At 40.0% G+C, this 20167-nt stretch overlaps 1 protein-coding gene and 1 pseudogene across 1 annotated transcript in view; one reads left to right on the top strand and one right to left on the bottom strand.

The window, feature by feature from the left end:
• LOC113905022 overlaps positions 1–20167 on the top strand; it is a 147183-nt pseudogene that overhangs the window by 10046 nt on the left and 116970 nt on the right.
• LOC113905625 (interferon-induced very large GTPase 1-like) overlaps positions 11580–20167 on the bottom strand; it is a 43897-nt gene continuing 35309 nt past the window's right edge. The window contains exon 3 of the mRNA XM_027563162.1: positions 11580–19131. Within this exon, the coding sequence (XP_027418963.1) occupies positions 11845–18789 (6945 nt within the window). The 5' untranslated portion in view covers positions 18790–19131 and the 3' untranslated portion in view covers positions 11580–11844. The remainder of the gene's footprint in view (positions 19132–20167) is intronic.

The raw sequence follows: 20167 nt of genomic DNA, 5'->3' as shown, positions 1-20167 counted from the left end.
ATGCTTTTGAACTGTGGTATTGGAGAAGACTCTTGAGATTCCCTTGGACTGCAAGGAGATCCAACCAGTCCATTCTGAGGGAGATCAGCCTTGGGATTTCTTTGGAAGGAATGATGCTAAAGCTGAAACTCCAATGCTTTGGCCACCTCATGCGAAGAGTTGACTCATTGGAAAAGACTTTGATGCTGGGAGGGATTGAGGGCAGGAGGAGAAGGGGACGACAGAGGATGAGATGGCTGGATGGCATCACCAACTCGATGGACGTGAGTCTGAGTGAACTCCGGGAGTTGGTGATGGACAGGAAGGCCTGGTGTGCTGCAATTCATGGGGTCGCAAAGAGTAAGACACGACTCAGCGACTGAACTGAACTGAACTGAACTGAGCATGTTGTTTAGACAACAAGTTATGGTTTGTCTAGTTTTCTTTGGTTGTATTCTTGTTTTATCCTGTTGTGGTCAGACAAGATACTTGATATAATCTTAGTTTTATTAAATATACTAAGACTTGTTTTGTGGAGTTGAATATAATTTATTGTTTAGAATGTTCCTTGGGCACATGAAAAGAATATGTATTGTGCTTTATTTGAATAAAATATCTTTTGTGTATCTAATAAGTCAACCTGATCAAATGCATTGTTTTAGGCCCATATTTCTTTATTGATTTTCTGCCTGGATCATCTGTCCAGCGATGTAAGTGAGCTTTTAAATTCCTGTACTTTTATTGTATTACTGATTATTTCTCCCTTTGCACCTGTTAATTTTTGCTTTATGTGCTTAGGGGGCATCTGTATTGAGTGAATTGATAGTTACAAGTTTGGAAATAAGAACTGGATCCATAAGAAATCAATTGATATTCAAATTTCAATTTTACGTACTTTTCTTTGGTAGAGAAGTCATTATGCAACACATACATCTGATAAAGTGCCTACATGCAGAATATGGAAAGAACTATGAAATCACCACGAAATGAATATGGATGAAAGACTTGAGCAGGCAGTTTATAAAAGTGAATATTCAAATAGTCACAAGGAATGAAGGAAGTCCAGTCTCAGCAGTAGTCAGGGAAATGCAAACTACAGTGAGTTATTAGTACTACATAGTCCAGAGTGGCTAAAATTTAAAAGAGTGATAATAGTGTTAATAAACATGAGAAGCAATAGAAACACTCATAGATTGCTAGTAATGTTATAAATTTGTACAGCTACTTTAAACATTGGCTGGTATTCTCTCCTAAAGTTGAAGAGATATCTAGGTATGTAGATAAACTATGACCCCAAAATTATTCTCCTGGTATATACCTAATGGAAGCGTGTGAGTAAATGCAACAAAAGACATGTGCAAGAATTCTTAGGGCAGCAGTATTTAAATAAACACAAGCTGAAGAAAATTCAAATGTTTGCAGTAGTATAATGCATAAATGAATTGTGATATATAATGGAATATTATATAATGTTGAAAAACCTAACTGAAGCTCCATTTAGTAACAGATAAATTTCCCAAACAATGTTGAGTGAATGGAAGTCAGACAGAAAACAATTACACTGAATCATTCAATTTGCCTGTTAAAAAACAGAGCTAATCTATGGTGTTGAACCTCTGGAATAGAGAGGGTATAGTTATTAGAAGAGGACATGTTGTGAGGGAGGTGATTCTAGGAGGCTGGTATGTTCTGCAACTTTTCCTCCATGGTGGTGAAATTGATGTATTTTTTATGGAATAATTCCATGAGCTGTACATGTGTAATTTGTGTTGTTGTTTTTGTTTTTTGGTAGTATAACTCTTGTATTCCAGTTAAAAATAGGTTTAAAAAAATCACATCTTTTACAGTCTCCTGACTCTCCAAGAGCTGTTTCTCTTTCATTCTATGAGTAGGTATGATATAATGAATAAAGTGAAGTGAAGTGAAAGTGAAGTCACCCAGTCATGTCTGACTCTTTGCGAGCCCATGGACTGCAGCCTACCAGGCTCCTCCATCCATGGGATTTTCCAGGCAAGAGTACTGGAGTGGGGTGCCATTGCCTTCTCCAATAATGAATGAATAATGAATAAAGGACCCCCCCAAAAAAGGTATCCATTTTCTAATCCCCAGAACCTGTGAATATATGGCTTTACATGGCGAAAAGAATTTTTCAGATGTGACTAAGATATTGAGATTGGGAGACTATTATGGGTTGTCTGGGTGTTCTTTGGAAGGAATGATGCTAAAGCTGAAACTTCAGTATTTTGTCCACCTCATGCGAAGAGTTGACTCACTGGAAAAGACTCTGATGCTAGGAGGGATTGGGGGCAGGAGGAAAAGGGAATGACAGAGGATGAGATGGCTGGATGGCATCGCCGACTCAATGGACGTGAGTCTGAGTGAACTCTGGGAGTTGGTGATGGACAGGGAGGCCTGGCGTGCTGCGATTCATGGGATTGCAAAGAGTTGGACACGACTGAGCGACTGAACTGAACTGATGGGTTATCCAGTTGTGACAAATGTAATCAGAAAGGTCGTTATGAGAGGGAGTTGTGGGGGTCAGAGGTAGAGTGATGTTCCTTGCGGACAACTTGACTGGTCACTGACAGCTTTGAAGATGGAAGGAGATTGTGAGCCTAGGAAGGAGGGCAGCCTCCAGATGCTGGAAAAGGCAAGAAAACAGACTTTCCTTTAGAGCCTCCAAAAGGAATGCAGCTTTGCCAATTATTTGTGTTTAGCCCCATAAGACCCAATTTTGGACATATCACCTCTGGAACTATAAGAGAATTAACCTGTTGTTTTAAGTCACCAAATCCGTGGTAATTTGTTACAGTAGCAATAGGAAACTAATAGTGATAGTTCATGGGTGGTGTACACTGACAGGTACAATGTCAGAGTACACTGTCCATAATAGGTGCTCTGCAAATTGTGCTGAATGTATGATCAAGCTTCAAAAGTGTCATTCCTCAGTATGGTAAGGGGACTTTTGAAATAAATAAGGATGTTGAGAATTCAGGACCAGTTTGATGTGATGTGACCAGGCAGTTTCTACCAGTCTGTTTCCCTCTAATCTTCACATTTCCTGAAATGTGAAAGGCTTAGCATCTAGAGGTGAAGCAAAAGAGCACTGGGTATGTAGTTATCAGGCACAACAAAATTGAAGATGAGGATGTGGATGAAGATGGCATGATTAGGACTTTCCCTTAGTCTGTGAAAAGCATTCATTGTCAAGAGGGAGATTAGAATATTTTACAAAAGAAATGTGCAAAGAAATAAGATGGAGGTAATAATGCTCTTGATATCCCAAATGGATTTTGTTGTTGTAGTTCAACCACTCAGTTGTGTCTGACTCTGCAATCCCATGGACTGCAGCACACCAGACTTCCCTGTCCTTCACCATCTCCCAGAGCTTGCTTAAACTCATGTCCATTGTGTCGATGATGCCATCCAGCCATCTTGTCCTCTGTCGTTGCCTTCTCCTCCTGCCATCAATCTTTCCCAGCATCATGGTCTTTTCCAATGAGTCCATTCTTCGCAACAGGTGGCCAGAGAATTGGAGCTTCAGCATCAGTCCTTCCAATGAATATTGAGGATTGATTTCCTTTAGGATTGACTGGTTTGATCTCCTTGCAGTCCAAGGGACTCTCAAGAGTCTTCTCCAACACCATAGTTCAAAAGCATCAATTCTTCGGTGCTCAGCCTTCTTTATGGTTCAGCTCTTACATTCATAATACTGGGCTTTCCTTGTGGCTCATAGGGTAAAGTGTCTGCCTACAATTTGGGAGACCTGGGTTCGATCCCAGGGTCAGGAAGACCCCCTGGAGAAGGAAATGGCAACCAACTCCAGCACTCTTGCCTGGAAAATCCCATGGACAGAGAAGCCTGGTGGGCTACAGTCGATGGGACGGCCAAGAGTCAGACACGACTGAGCGACTTCACTTTCTCATATCAATACGTGACTACTGGAAAAATCATAGCTTTGACTATAGGACCTTTGTTGCCAAAGTAGTGTCTCTGCCTTTTTTTTTTTTTAATGCTGTTTAGGTTTGTCATAGCTTTTCTTCCAAGGAGTAAGCGTCTTTTAATTTCATGGCTGCAGTCACCATCCACAGTGATTTCAGAACCCAGGAAAATAAAGTCTGTCACTGTTTCCATTGTTTCCCCATCTATTTGTCATGAAGTGCTGGGGCCAAATGACATGATCTTCCTTTTTTTGAATGTTGAGTTTTAAGGCAACTTGTTCACTCTCCTCTTTCACTTTCATCAAGAGCCTCTTTAGTTCTTCTTCACTTTCTGGCATGAGGGTGGTGTCATCTGCTTTTCTGAGATTATTGATATTGCTCCCAGCAATCTTGATTCCAGCTTGTGCTTCATCCAGCCTGACATTTTACATGATGTACCCTGCATATAAGTGAAATAAGAAGGGTGACAATATACAGCCTGGACATACTCCTTCCCCAATTTTGAACCAGTCCATTGTTCCATGTCGCATTCTAACTGTTGCTTCCTGACCTGCATACAGGTTTCTCAGGAGGCAGGTAAGGTGGTTTGGTTTTCCCATCTCTTTACGAATTTTCCACAGTTTGTTGTGATCCACAGAGTTAAAGATTTTAGCATAGTCAATGAAGCAGTAGTAGATGTTTTTCTAGAATTCCATTGCTTTTTCTATGCTCCAGCAGATTTTGGCAATGTGATTTCTTGTTCCTCTGTCTTTTCTAAATCCATCTTTAACATCTGGAAGTTGTTGATTCACGTACTATTGAAGCCTAGCTTGGAGAATTTTGAGCATTTCTTTGCTAGCGAGGGAGATGAGTCCTACTGTGCAGTAGTTGGAGCATTCTTTGGCATTGCCTTTCTTTGGGATTGGAATGAAAACTGACCTTTTCCAGTCCTGTGGCCACTGCTGAGTTTTCCACATTTGCTGGCACAATGAGTGCAGCACTTTAACAGCATCATCTTTTAGGGTTTGAAATAGCTCAGCTGAAATTTAGTCACCTCCACTAGCTTTGTTCTAAGGTCTACTTGACTTAGCACTCCAGGATGTCTGGTTCTAGGTGCGTGATCACACCATCATGGTTATCTGGGTCATTAAGATCTTTTATGTCTAGTACTTCTGTGTATTCTTGCCACCTCTTCTTAATATCTTCTGCTTATGTTAGGTCTATACCATTTCTGTCCTTTATTGTGCTCATCTTGGCATGAAGTGTTCCCTTAGTGTCTTTGATTTTCTTAAAGAGATCTCTAGTCTTTCCCATTCTATTGTTTTCCTCTATTTCTTTGCACTGATCACTTAGGAAGGCTTTCTCATCTCTCCCTGCTATTCTTTGAAACTGTGCCTTCAGAGGGATGTATCATTCCTTTTCTCCATTGCCTTTAGCTGCTCTTCTTTTGTCAGCTATTTGAAAGGCCTCCTCAGACAACCATTTTGCTTTTTTGCATTTCTTTTTCTTGGCTCTGATCTTGATCACTGCCTCCTGTACAATGTTACAAACCTCCATCCATAGTTCTTGAGGCACTCTATTTATCAGATCTAATCCCTTGAATCTATTTGTCACTTCCACTGTATAATTGTAAGGGATTAGTTTAGGTACCCGAATTAGTGACTTTCCCTACTTTCTTCAATGTAAGTCTAGTTATAATTACTAAGATCTATTCAAAACCATAGAACACTTCTGACACTAAAAATGTGGGTTTTCCCTACCAAACAGTTCTCTAACTCTGTGCAGATACAAACTGGGTGTCCTACAATGTGATTCAGTTCTGACACTAACTACCTGGAGTTAGTTCACCTGGTTAAGGGCTCAGCCCCACAAGACTGCCCTCCCACTTCAGATAGCAATTGCAAATATTGGGTCCCTAGTTACTCACAATTTATCTAACTTGTCTTAAAATTTGGGATTCCCATGACCCTCTCTTCTAGTTTGATAATTTGCTGTGACTGCACATGGAAATCAAGAACTTTTCTTATTTACAACTAAATATATGTAGGACATATAGTTATGTATCCTTATAAAGGATGTTAGAAAATATATAGATGAAGAACCTGATTAAGAGGCAAATAATATAAGGTGTGGAAATGTCCTGAAACCAAGGGCTTCCATGACTGTGGAGGTTGGGGTACACCACCTTTCTGCATGTGGGGGTGTTTACCACCATAGAAGCTCTGCAAACCCTTTCCCTTATGGTTTTATGGAGGTCCCATGACATAAGCATGATTAAATCATCGGCAACTCCAGATTATCTCAGTCTCTATCCAGTTTCTCTCTTGGAGGTGTGAGGGTATTTGGAGCTGAAAGTTCCAACCCTCTTATCACATGGTTTCTTTGGAAGGCAACCTCCATCCTGAAACTACCTAGGGGGCTCATACAGAGTCACCTCATTAATATAAACTCAAGTATTCTCGACAGGGACTTTTTAGGAGTAACAAAAGAGGCTCCTGTCTTCCGTGTAACTCATGAAGTTCCAAGAATTCTAGGAACTCTTCTCCGGAAATCTGGACAAAGACTGCATATATCTTTATTATTATATCACAATATTGTACTAGTTAATAATGAGAAGTAATTGAAAACATCTCCTGGAAGCAATCCCTTCCTTTTTCAGAAGAGACTCATCTGCATTGCCAGTTTATTTCTCCTCTTGCCCCTCTTCCTTATTTTTCTTCATCTGTGTGTAAACTGTTCATTGAATGAGCTGGACTCAGTGGTGTATAATTGGAATATTCCTTTATTTATCTCTTCCCTTGCTTGCCACCATGTTATTTTGGTTCTCCCAGCCCCCGTTCCTGGTAATATTCCTGGGAAAGTGACTTTTCTAGTCACTTTTGGTATTAGAATATCTAAAGTCTTAGGCATTAAAAAGTTAAAGTCCTATCTACTATCAAAACTTCCATCTCTCATTAAATCCTAAGCTGGCTCTTTGACCACCTTTCACCCCCTCCATCAAGTTCAGCAAAAGAGACACTGATGTATAGAACAGTCTTTTGGACTCAGTGGGAGAGGGAGAGGGTGGGATGATTTGGGAGAATGGCATTGAAACATGTATAATATCACATATGAAACGAGTCACCAGTCCAGGTTTGATGCACGATACTGGATGCCTGGGGCTGGTGCGCTGGGATGACCCAGAGGGACGGTATGGGGAGGGAGGAGGGAGGAGGGTTCAGGATGGGGAACACATGTATACCTGTGATGGATTCATTTTGATATATGGCAAAACCAATACAATACTGTAAAGTTAAAAAATAAAATAAAATTTAAAAAAAATCTGAAAAAAAAATTTCCATTAAAAAAAAAAAAAGTTCAGGCCTGATTTACAATTTCATAGAACTGGAGGGAGTAAGTGTGTCATGGCCTGTTTTCTTTTTCTCATTTCTTTACTTCCTTTCCATCCTCATTATTTGGTTTGAGGGATGAGAGCTGAAGGGTAGCTGGTGCTATTTGTGATTTGTCTTTTCGTTGTTGAATATACAATAGGGGCTTCTTGTGGTTATGCTTTTGTGGAGTCTTCAGAATGCTCCCATACACTTAATGATCTGATAGTGTACTGTTTGCTGACCTGTTTTGCTGACATCCCAGGGTAAGCTCTTTGACTTTCCCCTCATTCCTGCTTCTGGCAGTATATTTCCAGTTGTCTCTGCTGAAGTGGAGGGGTGGACGTGGGAGAGGTGGGAGGGGTGGGAGTGGAGGGGTATGGGCGGTGTGAGCCAGTGGGAGGGAGGAGACTCTGTTGGGCAGAGGATCCAATCTGTATCCCATGGACCTTGGAGAAATTCAGCATCTTGTTCAGGAGTAGAGGACCCTAGTGATCACTAGCAGATGCCCCAGCCTCCATGTTAACTACTATTATTGCTGTTTCCTGGAGGTTGCTCAAACTCAGTGATGTATCTAACCATCTCATCCTCTGCTGCCCTCTTCTCCTTTTGCCTTCAATCTTGATATCTCCTCCAAATGAAAAGGCATGTAAGTCTGTCTTAAATCCCTATGGATTTAGGGATGACAGAAATAATTAGTCTGTAATAGTCTGCAGTACACTTCATTCACTTAGAGACCTAAGTGAAAATCTTTTTAGTGCAAATTTCCATCTTTTTTAAAGCATGTGCTGGTGCTCAGTCATGCCCAACTCTTTGCGGCCTCATTGACTGTGGCCCATCAGGCTCCTCTGTGTATGGAATTTTCCAGGCGAGAATACTGAAGTGGGTTGCCATTTCCTTCTCCAGGGGATCTTCCCAACCTAGGGATTGAACTTCCCCATCTCTTTTATCTCCTGCGTCGGCAAGTGAGTTCTCCACCATTGGTGCCACCTGAGAAGCAACTCACATCGTATTTGTGTTATTTATCTTGTCCTAGAATCCATCAGTCTCCTAGCCCCATTCCTGCAAGATTTGTCCTGTCTTGCTTAAATCACTCTGGAAATTCCCTTTGTCTATTGATATGGTGACCCCTGATTCCTTTGTTTCTGTGATCCACATTTTCAGTGACTCTGAGAGACTTTCTACTGATCATGTGAACCTTACCTTCAGTGACCTTACAACGCTGGCCATCTCTAATCCCTGTGACCTACACTGGGCCCAGCATCTCCCACTTTTGATGACTATATGATTCATCCCTATGAACTCTATCACCCTACTCCAGTGTTCCTAAGATCTCCCTCACTGACCTCAACCCATTGACACTTTGATCCTGACCCCACCTTGATGGCACTTTACTATCCATGACTATCACAGAAAACCATATTCATATGTTTCCATCTACCCTCATTCCCAACTTATGTCTAGCCATTTTGTAGGGAACTCTTGACACCGTCTCAGAATTGCATTTAGTAATCACTCTACTTAAATGACTGAGGAATTGGTAAAGAAATTATTTTTTTATACACAAGAATTTTGCCTGAAAATCAAAATTAATTATCATGCTTGTTAGTTAAAAGTTTTAATGGACTTATTGAACAAATATGAAAAGCATTGAACAAATGTTAACATTGCACAGTTATCAAAGATGCAGTGATGTCAGAGACAGGTGCTATATTGTGCGTGGGTTCTCTTTTTATCACTATTTCAACTTTATCCTATTTGGAGGCTCCTCCAACTCTCAGTGAGACTATTTTTAAAGAACAAAAGGAAAATCCATCTATTCAAGAACATCTACTTTCTATATAGTTTTTGATTTCTCTTAGTTTCTGTTTCATGATTTCTTCTGGAGACATGGTCATTTGACCTGAAACTGAAGAGTATGCTTGGGGCACAGAGATAGCAGAGTGAGCACTCCTATCCCCCCACTCTGAAGATCCAAGTCCTTTGTTCTTCTTTGTACTGTATGTTTTCATACAGGCTGTGGAGGGGTAGAGAGTGTACTCTTAAAGGAAAGCCAATGAATGGCCCTGTGTCAGACATGAGTAACTTTTTTCTTTGCATCAGGATTCCTTCAGATCCTCAGCTTTGAGAACCTAGCATAAGTCATTGTTTCAGAAGGTATAGGTTTGCAGAATGGAGATTTCTTCCCTTCTGAGGTCCTTGATTGGCTTCAAAATGTTCTTCTTTTTTATTTCTGATCATGACTGTATGGCTCAGATAATGTGAAAAGTCACAAAGGTGCTTGGTTGGAGGTAAGCATTTTCTTACATTTTAATACATAGAAACATTTCTTATTGAATTATCAATATGGTTTAGTGACTAAGACATGTCCGACTCTTGTGACCCCATGGACTGTAGCTAACCAGGCCACTCTGCCCATGGGATTCTCCAGGCAAGAATACTAGAGTGGGTTGCTATTTCCTTCTCCAGGAAATATTCCCAACCCTGGACTCGAACCCAGGTCTCCTGCATTGCAGGCAGACTCTTTACTGATTGAGCTACGAGGCAAGCCATGACCTGGTTCACAGCCTTGGTTAAAATGGCCCTTTTTCCCTGGTCATAAATCTTGTTCCATAAATGGGTCCTTCTCAGACTTGTACAGAGCTCTAGGCTTTGAATATCTAAACTCCTGTGGTTTTTTTCTTTATCTTTTTAAAAAAACATGCACAGGGAAGTGCCAAAGTGCCCAGAAAGAAGAGAAAATGGTTAAATTAGAAAAAGTTATTTAAGACTGAGTGACTGAACTGAACTGAACTGATGACATAAATACCAAGTACTTTCATCTTCAAGACATCAATAAGGCTTTACAGAAACTACTTGCTTCTGCATATAAGATGGGTTCCAATAGCTGGATAAGAAGCCAGAAACCCATGATATTTCTCAGTACCAACTGCCTTTCAAAGGTGATTTGGTCATTTAATAACTTTATGATGAGCTAAAGATGCTAATATACACCACTAACTGTAACTTGCCTTTTTTTTCTGTTACTGCTATTATACTATTTTTTAGACTGCATTAAAAAGCAGTAAAATACATTAGAGAAGATTCCATAATTCATATCTTAGAAAAAGAGAGTTTATATTGCTTTTTTCTATTGAAGTATAGTTGATTTACAATGTTGTGCCAATCTCTGCTGTACAGCAAAGTGAAGCAGTTTTACACATATAGACATTCTTTGTAAAATATTCTTTTCCATTATGGTTTATCCCAGGAGACAGTATACAGTTCCCTGTGCTATACAGGAGGACCTTGCTGTTCATCCATTCTAAGAGCAATAGTTTGCATATATCAACTTCAAAGTCTCAGTCCATCATCCCTCTCCTTCTGCCCTCTTCCCCCTTGGCAACCACAAGTCTAATCTCTGTGTCTATGAGTCTGTTTCTATTTGGTAGATAGGTTTGTTTGTGCCATATTTTAGATTGCACATGTATGTTATATCATATTTGTCCTTCTCTTTCTGACTTACTTCACTTAGTATGGTAATCTATAGTTGTATCCAATGTTGCTGCAAATGGCATTATCTTATTCTTTGAAATGAAAGTTTAAGTACAAAATGAATTAACATAATGTGTTGAGTTTTGTGAATTAAGACCTTGTCAATTATGATATATTACAGCACCTTGTAAAATGTCTATATTCTTGGAAAGGTGCCTGATTTAAGGGAACAACAACAAAAAAGATATGTCCAAGCAAAGTCTTGAGGCTAAGTGTAAGTTGCAGACAATGAAAAATAATGGATGGTCAATTAGATAAAACTAAAAAATGATAACATACAAAAAAAAAAAAAATGCACAGGCAAGTGCCAAAGTGCCCAGGAAGAAGAGAAAATGGTTAAATTAGAAAAAGTTATTTGAGTTCTATTTTTCATAGTTGTTTAATACTTTTTCTTGAATTGATGCAACCTCTATCCTGGCCAAGTTTCTGTGTGTGTGTTTTTTTTTTTTTTTTAATTATTCCTATAATAGAATGGCTCTAAATAGCATTATATTTGAGAATTGGATATCTTGAATTTCCTATGAATGTTTTTGCATTCAAGCATTAATAACTCTTCCTCACAATTTCATAGAGTGAAAAAAGTGCACTTAGGAATGAAAAGAATTTGTAACTTTCAGTCAATAGCTGTATATTGATAAAAATATTTGTATAGTTATTCTGTAGATTTTGTAGCCATCTGCAATGGTTTTAATTTCCCTCTATGAAAATGACTTTCTTGAAGATTTATATAACACTATATATTTAAAAATAAGAACATTCAGAATAATAAAATATGCAGTTGGTATATTAAATGTACTTTATTTGATTTTATCATGTACTCATATATATCAGTTGTTTTTAAAGAAGGAATTGAGGCAAAGAAAAATAAGGTTCTTACTCAAGAAATCTTCAACTCTTGCTATCATTGATTTAGTTTTAGATATTTCATTTGAAAAAAATTGATATAAGGAAGGTTTTCATTCTGAGTGGGTGGTATTTTAAGCTTGTTCTGGTAATGTGCCTTCTTTGTTTAGATACTGGAACCCTTATCTGGTCATTGAGTATTAATATTTTTTCAAGTCATCAAGCACCTCCTGCTTTGTGATTTTCTTCCAGGCATCAGGAATTTCACCTGTATTGATAAATTTTCTGTGATATTTTTCTTCTAGCTTTGATCTGAAGTGACAGACAAACCATTTCCAGTATGGCTGCATGGATGTGTCTGGGGTGATGCTCCACGTGGCATATTCCCCTCCTGCTTGTCGATAGGTCTTATATGGGATTCTCCTGTCATCATTCAAAATGAAAAAACGATCACTTGCTACTGAACTAGTACAGTAATTAATGGTAAAATAGTCTGTTTGATACCACCCCCATCCATTGAGAGCCTTTGGACGATGGAAGGGAGCACTGTGGTCTCCTTCATGGGTAGGGATTGTATTTGTACAAATTGCTTTACAGAAGGGACACTGTTTCCAGCAGCCACAGAGATGTTCAGAGAGCATTTTCTGGATTTCAGGAATCATTTCTTCTACAAGTCTAGACAAACAGTTCTGTTCTACCTTCTTCATTTCAGGCTCCAAAGCTTTACTCATGGCCTCTTTGATAAACTCAATATCTTTTATCTCCTGGTGTTCAATGCTTATCAAGTCTTTTCGTGGAAAGATCAAGGTACTCCCCAGGTGATCACAGAACAAATCTAACCACCCAGACACTGTGCTGCTTTTATCTTTAGCTATTGCTGTAGATGCATGCATAGCTGAGAGGATGGCATTCTTGATGTCATCTAAACTCATTTGTAGAAAAGTCTTTATTTTCTCACTTCCTGTGTCAGAAAAATATCTTTTAACATGGTTTTCAATGTAGTTCTTAAAATATGATTTTGGATTATGAAGGTACTGCCAGTAGTTATCAAAATTTTCCTCTTCTGCCAGAGAGATGAGAATGTGTTTCTCCAGGTTAGCTCTGTTTTCATTGAATGCCCGGCAGGTGGTTCGAATGTCCCCAGCAATTTTGAGGGCCGTGTTTTTCCTTATGGTGCTAGAGACAGCAGGTGTGAGTTTCTTCCACAGAAAATCAACAAATGTTTTAATTGAAGTTGCTCCTTGACAAGAGATCTTAAAGCTCATGAAGAAATCATCTTTCTTGCTTTGCAGATAGTGTACAGGATCATTTGCCCTCTTGAATTCCGTGTGCATCTCCCTAAACTTCACTGATGCTCTTTGGAATAAACACAATGATAAGTCTATTTCATATTTTTTTGTAAATGTGTATCTTTTCTGAGTGGGTGCAGACTTCATCTCCTCATGTATTATTCTCAGGATTTCATGGAAATAAGTTGGATTGTAATCATGCTTTTGCTGACATATTTTGTTAACAGTTTCATTAACTTTTGCAATAATGCTGTCAGTGGTCATATTTATGGAGTGTGTATCCTGGGGATCTATTGTCATTGTAGAGGATCTCCAAGATTTCCTTTTCATCTTAACATGTTTGTCATAGTTGATTTCAAACTTTTCTCCAGAACAGTTCTCCAGTATGCTTACCATGTCTTTTTCCTTTTGGAAGTATTCCCAAAGGATGTTTTGAGAATCCACTTCAATTTTAGGCTCTACAGCTGGAGGGAGACTTGAGGACACATCACAGACCCATTTTTCCCAAAGTGGGTTGAATTTCTCATGGAGCTCTTCCTCGCTCAATTTGGTGCCATTTAGCAATAAAGCCAACTTCCGGCTTTTTTCCAATAGTTCCTTTTCATAACCTGACTTTTTGTTATCCAGTTTTTCTTGACTTTTTTTAAAACTAATAAGTTCATTGGCTTTGCTTTGGCCATCTAAAATTAGTGCCTCTTTAAGGGTTATTAGTTTATTTTCAAAATTTTTTTTCCACTGAACCAGCACCTCACTATCTGGGTCTTCATTAAAATATTTTTCAAGTTCTTGCTTGATGGATTCATATATCTCTGTAACTGGAGCCTCCAGGGTATATGTTCTGAGTGTCTGGATTTTTCCATTCTGAATCTGGTTGATCAGCTGGTCCTGTAATCTCTGCACATGACTCCTCAGCTCCCATGTCCAGGAGTTATACATGGTTTCCAGTTTGCTCATGGCCATGACTTCTTGAGTGTTCCTGAAACTGAAGATAAAGTTCTCATTCAGTAGGGCTCTCCACAAATCTTGAACTCGGAATTTTACATCTGATATCTTCATGATGCTTCCCCTAGATTCCCGTTGGGCAGTCACAAGAATTCTGCTTTTTAGTTCCTGAACATTGTGGCTGTATCGAGGATTGGGTGGGGCCATTGGGGGATTGCCATCCCAGAGGTGAGCAAAGTAGTAGACGTGGGTATTGGCATCAAACTTAATGACATCACTAAAGCAGGTTACGTCGGAGCACTGCTCTTCTTCAGCTGCTGTGGCTGCCGTTTTGTCCAATCTCTGCTCTAGCCACCTTCTTCCTTCCATAGTTTGGTCTTTAGCTGTAACTTCCCCCACATTCTGATGGACAAAGAGGCAACTGGGAGAGATTTTTACTTGTTTCATTCTCAGGAAAGCTTGGACAACTATTTGTAGAATATCTTGTATTTCTGATGGATTTTCCCCAAAAATATTGATCAGAGTTAAGTTTGCAAGTCCGATGACAAAGGTTGCCAACTCATTGTCATGATTCTGGGACTTGTTGCTGAGTTCTGGGGCTCGAAGTCCCTCTGTGTCCACAACAAGCACAAAGTCAAAGCCAAGTTCAACTGTGAATGTCTCCTCCACTTTCAGAAGCTGCATGTAGGCCCCCCGGGTACACCTCCCGGCACTGACAGTGAACTGCAGCCCAAAAAGGGCATTCAGCAGGGTGGACTTCCCTGAACTCTGCAGGCCAAGGACAGAAAGAACAAAGAGCCGTTTGTTTCCAAGTTTCTCAGAGAGCTTGTCAAAAACAGCTGCCACCCACCTCAGGGGCACATATGAAACATTCCCATCCATCAGCTCAATGGGAACCCCAGATATCATCAGATCTGCAGCAATGTGGGGAAGGGAGAGAAATTGGGTATCTTTCATGGGTGAAGCTTCTTCCAGAGCTTCATAGATCTGGCCAACTTCTCTGAGAATGTGCTCAATTCCCAAAGTACAGTCATTAATCTCTCTGGAAATAGTTTCTATCTCATTTTGCCAGTCTTTCAGAGAGCTACTCTTTGGGGCCTCTTGCTTTTCTTTTTGAACCAATGCCTTTTTCTTCTCATTTAGATTTTCCAAGTATCCTGCAGTCAGGTTGTCCAAAGCTACATTCAGCCATTGGAGGAAGTAGAGTTTGGTGTGAGTTTCTGAATGATTTTGGAGAATTTCAAGGACAGAACGCATTAAAGCATTGAGAGGAAAGGCTTTTCTCAACTGTTTATGTCTTATCTTTTGTTTTTCTGTCTCAGTCTCACTTTTGTGTTGTTCAATGCTGCGATTCCCCTTTTCTCTCAGATGATAGAGTTCTTTATCCTTTGTACACCAAAGTTGCCACAGTTTTCCCTGAAGAGGTAGTAAGTTTTCCTTGACCTGAGGTATTTCCATTTCTCCCAGTAGGGTCATTAGATTCTCTGCCTTTTCTTTGGCTTCCTTGCAATCTCTCTGGTCTTCATCAATAAGCATTCCTTGCTTGCTAGCAATGTGGGCACAGTTCTCCAAGCTGAGTGCAGTGTTAGAGAGCTGCAGCAAACGTCTGATTGTAGTTGTGAGCTCCCCTATTAGTTCTGCCTCATTTCTGTTCCGGATCCCAATTTTCACTCTTGAGCCAGATTTATTGACTGTGATTTTTCCTTTATCATCAAGCAAAAAGATTAAAGGTTTTGATGACTGACACATGTCACGGACTATTTTTTGGTTTCCTTTATTATCATCAGAAGTTGACATGAGGACCACAATTATGGAAGAGACTTCCTTCAGAAAGGCGAGTTGCTTCTCATATTCCTTTGCATCTCCGTGAAGATTCGTAAAGGTCAAGCAGTTGTCAAATCTGTCCTGCTCTTCCCCCCCAGGACAGAACCAGGCGACTTCCACCACTCCTCCCATCAAGAGAGAGTCTCTGTTGCTGCCTTTGCAGTGTCGGTGAAAAAAGACATCATGTTTGCGTTCATTGAGAAGACAGTTCATGATCTGAGATTTGGAAGCAGAGAAGCCAGTTCCAACTCTAATAAAGGACACAATGGGGGCAGAAACCCGACACATCTGTTGATTCGTGTAATTGTCCTTTTCCTCTTTTATTGATATCCCTACTTGCTGCCAGCTCCTTCGAATTTGACTGAGAGACCAGAGAGAGAATTCAATTTGAGCATTGCAAGGATTAGGTATGAGAAGGGGGAGGGCAAACTGACACATGGAAAGTTTGTCCAAAATATACTGTCTGGCAAAATCATCTGCACAGTGAAGAATTGCCATCTGAATATCCATAGGGTGAATGTTGGGTCTGACATTAGTGGCTGCTAAAGGCTTAGTAGGACTAACACTTTCTTCAAGTAGATCTTCATATGGATCAAAAGCCTCCTTTTCTTGATTTGAGGTGCATGAATAGACTTGGTTCTCTGTGTATTCTTCATGTTTGATGATCAGGTATCTCAGCCCATAATCCAGCATCAACAGCTTCTGTAGGAAATAGAAGGGAAGTTCTCTTTCAGAGCAGGGCTGGGTGTTGTACACAGAAGTCTTGTGGATCAGTTGGAAGTTAGCTCTGCTCATTTTTTTTGGGTAGAATTGTTCTAGGCCTAGACGCTGGAGTAAGTCTTGGAAGGCTCCATTTTCTATGACTTCCTCCTTTTTCTTTTCATTATTGTGTGGTTCGTGGGGCTCTTTCTTTTCACGGGAAACACTTTGCAATTCTTTTCTCACCTCCTCCACTTGCAATGAAGAGACAGCAGCCTCATAATTCCCATCAATGAGCAGTCTCAAGTCTTTTTCTAGGTTTTCCCAATCATGATCTCCACGTTTGGTGAGGACATATACAACTTCTTTAGTCAAAGATCGTCCCATGTGATGTTTGATCAATGCCAAGCGTTGTGTTTTCTCCTCTGGAGAAAGATCTTTGATGTCCGCTGTTGCTATCAGACCTGTGAGCACCAGGAATGCCTGAGCCCTGTAGTTGCAAACATTTTTAAGCTCTTGGTATTTATTTCGCACAGTTTGCATTTTATCCAATAAGAAGTCTAACTCATCATGCCCCAGGAGATACTGAAATGTATTGTCAACCACATGATATCCCGCACCAGATGCTATCAAAAGTAGCAAGATGTGTGTGTCTGTCTTCCCTGTTTCTTGGAGGTATTTCAAGAAGCAGCCAAGAGACAAGCTGACCTTATTAGTCAGCTTTCTTTGAGCTTCCTCCACCAACTCTGTGGATTTGGAATTGGCCTTTACATCCCTAAGATCATTCTGTGTTTTTTTTAATATTTCAATTAAATCAGAAAATTGGTTGATATGGACATTGTCTTCCTTTAGTTCTGACTGAAATATCCACTCCATAATGGAATGAACCTGAAGAAAGTTTGTTACTACATAGATGTGAGGATCCAAAAGATGGCTCAACTGAGATTTAATAAATTTAGTTCCATAAATGGCAGATTTTTTGCAAAAGTTGACAGTGTTTACCAGAAAATTATGCAGACCCCAGTCTTTGAGGCATGTATTAATCCAAGTGGTATAACTTTTAATTTTTTGAATCAATCTTTGCATGAAATTTAGCAGCCTTTTAAGCTGTTCTTCAGGATCAAAAACTTTCCAGGATTTCACATCCTGTAGGAAAATCCTAGCCTCCTTCTCAATACTCAGTAATTCTTCTCTCTCCTGGATCTGGGCATTGAGTTCAGTCAGAACAGTATAGTCATCTTTCAGACAGTTAGCTAATTTATGAGGATCCTTAAAATCGCTTCTGTGGCTAGAGAGGACAATGTCCCAAACAGGTACCAGCTGAAGTCCACGGTCAATGACACACCAGGTTTGATTATTGGCAACTAGACCAGCTTTCCAGTCAAAAAAGCCATTTGCTTCTGGAGGGCCACCTGTCTGGGCCACAGATAACTGGATTTTGGTTTGGAGATTTTGGAAGGTTGTTCTCTGAGAGGCTTTTTTCGAATGAGAGTCTGACATATCCAGACCTGTACTAATGTTCACTCCAGAGCCACTGTAACTGCCCCTTATGTAAATATCCAGGGCCTCTGCTACTTGCTGTTTCACTTCTGCCAGCTGCTCTTTTTGGAAACCCTCTGAAATGGCTTTCCACCAGTAGATTCCTCCCAGGTGCAGAGGGCCCTGGTCAGCATGAGACCCAAACCTCTGGAAGAAGGCTTCAGTCCTATGCCTCAGCAAGCATAGTTTGTCTGGGTCTTCTGACTTACTCAAAAGGTCTTCAATGTATTTTAATTCCTGGAGAGCAGCATTGGAAAGTTGGAGCTGGTCAATGGGAAAGATGCAGGAGGCCAGTGGGATATAGGTGAACATGGTTGAGCAGAAATAAGAGTGTGTAGAATGTGACTGTTGTATTTTCTTGGATTCTGAATGCATGCTCTGATCCATACCAGCTTCCAGGCTAATTCCCCAATCTCCACCCTTTGCTAAGGCAGTTATACTGAAGCCCAGCTTCTCTAAAGTCTGAGTGAACATGGATTCTTCTTGAGAAGATGTAAATTCCTTCATTTCCACCCATGTGCTCTGATTAGGGCCACGGAGTACAAACTCCTTGGGGACACATAATAGCTCCTCTTTCTTCTCTATAAGACACCTTTGGTCACTGGTTTTGTAAATTCCCTGTAGGGCTAGTCCTCCAGAAGCATGTCTCACCAGTTCTCTATCTGGAAGATTTTTCATGTGAGAAAGTTCCCCCTCCATGACCTTGAGTTGTCTCTGCATATCTTCCATAACTTCTCCTGGGGGTTTTTCAGGAGATGGCCAGAACTCTTTGGGGATCTCCATTTTTTGCCTCAGCGCTGCTTCCTTTTTCCTCACTGCCTGTTCCTGTTGTTGCCTCCCTTCTGACATCATTTCTCTTTGTTCCTGCAGTGCCTGTTCTGCTTCTTTCTGCCTTTTCTTTAATGATTCCGCCCAAGACTCCTGTAAGTTTGAAAGAGATTTGAGTGTGACAGGTTAAGCAGTTTCTCCAGGGCCCTTTTCTCCCAGGAATGCTGCACCTGGCATTTCAGTTTCTGGAGGTCTTTTTCTTCTAGGTGTTGTAAGGCATGGGTAGAAGTCACACCCAGGTGTTCCTGCAGGTTTGACAACTAGTACTCAACTGCAAGTCCTTCTTCTCTGAGCATCTCTTGGAGATCTTGCCTGTTTTTGCCTCTAAACAGGGGTCATTGGGCATAGACTCTGCTGTGTCCATGGCTGTAGGAAGAAAAGACACTCAGTTAGTGTTGCATGTTAATATGCAGAATTCAGTGATTAATTTGCAGAAATCTGTTGCTTTTGTATACACTAATAATGAACTATCAGAAAAAAATTCAGGGAACAATCCCATTTATGATCACACAAAAAGGAATAAAATACCAGGGAATAAACTTAACCAAGAAGGTGGAAGACCTATATTCTGAAAACTATAAACACTGATGAAGGAATGTGAAAATGATAAAAAGGAATGGAAAGATATCCTGTGTTCCTTGCTTAGAAGGATTAATGTTGTTAAAAATGGCCATATTATCCAAAGCAATCTATAGATTTAATGCAATCACTATCAAAATACCCAGGACACTTTCACAAAAGTAGAACAAAATGATTCTAAAAATTTTTTTGAAACCACAAAAGACTCAATTGCCATTGCTGACTGTAGCAAAAAATAGCTGGATGTATCACATTCCCTATTCAGACTATACAACAAATCTACATTAATATAAAGAACATCACATTGGCATAAAAGCAAAGACATTGGAAATAAAAGCAAAAATAAACAAATGGGACCTAATTAAACTTAAAAGCTTCTGCACAACAAAGGAAACTATAAGCAAGGTGAAAAGACAGCCTTCAGAATGGGAGAAAATAATAGCAAATGAAGCAACTGACAAACAACTAATCTCAAAAATATACAAGCAACTCCTACAGCTCAATTCCAGAAAAATAAATGACCCAATCAAAAAATGGGCCAAAGAACTAAATAGACATTTCTCCAAAGACGACATACAGATGGCTAACAAACACATGAAAAGATGCTCAACATCACTCATTATGAGAAATGCAAATCAAAATCACTATGAGGTACCATTTCATGCCAGTCAGAATGGCTGCGATCCAAAAGTCTACAAGCAATAAATGCTGGAGAGGGTGTGGAGAAAAGGGAACCCTCTTACACTGTTGGTGGGAATGCAAACTAGTACGGCCACTATGGAGAACAGTGTGGAGAGTCCTTAAAAAACTGGAAATAGAACTG

Source organism: Bos indicus x Bos taurus, chromosome 15 (assembly GCF_003369695.1).
Source record: "Bos indicus x Bos taurus breed Angus x Brahman F1 hybrid chromosome 15, Bos_hybrid_MaternalHap_v2.0, whole genome shotgun sequence".
Classification (NCBI taxonomy): Eukaryota; Metazoa; Chordata; class Mammalia; order Artiodactyla; family Bovidae; genus Bos; species Bos indicus x Bos taurus.
Note: the sequence above shows the minus strand (reverse complement) of the source record. Positions and strands in the feature narration are given on the sequence as shown.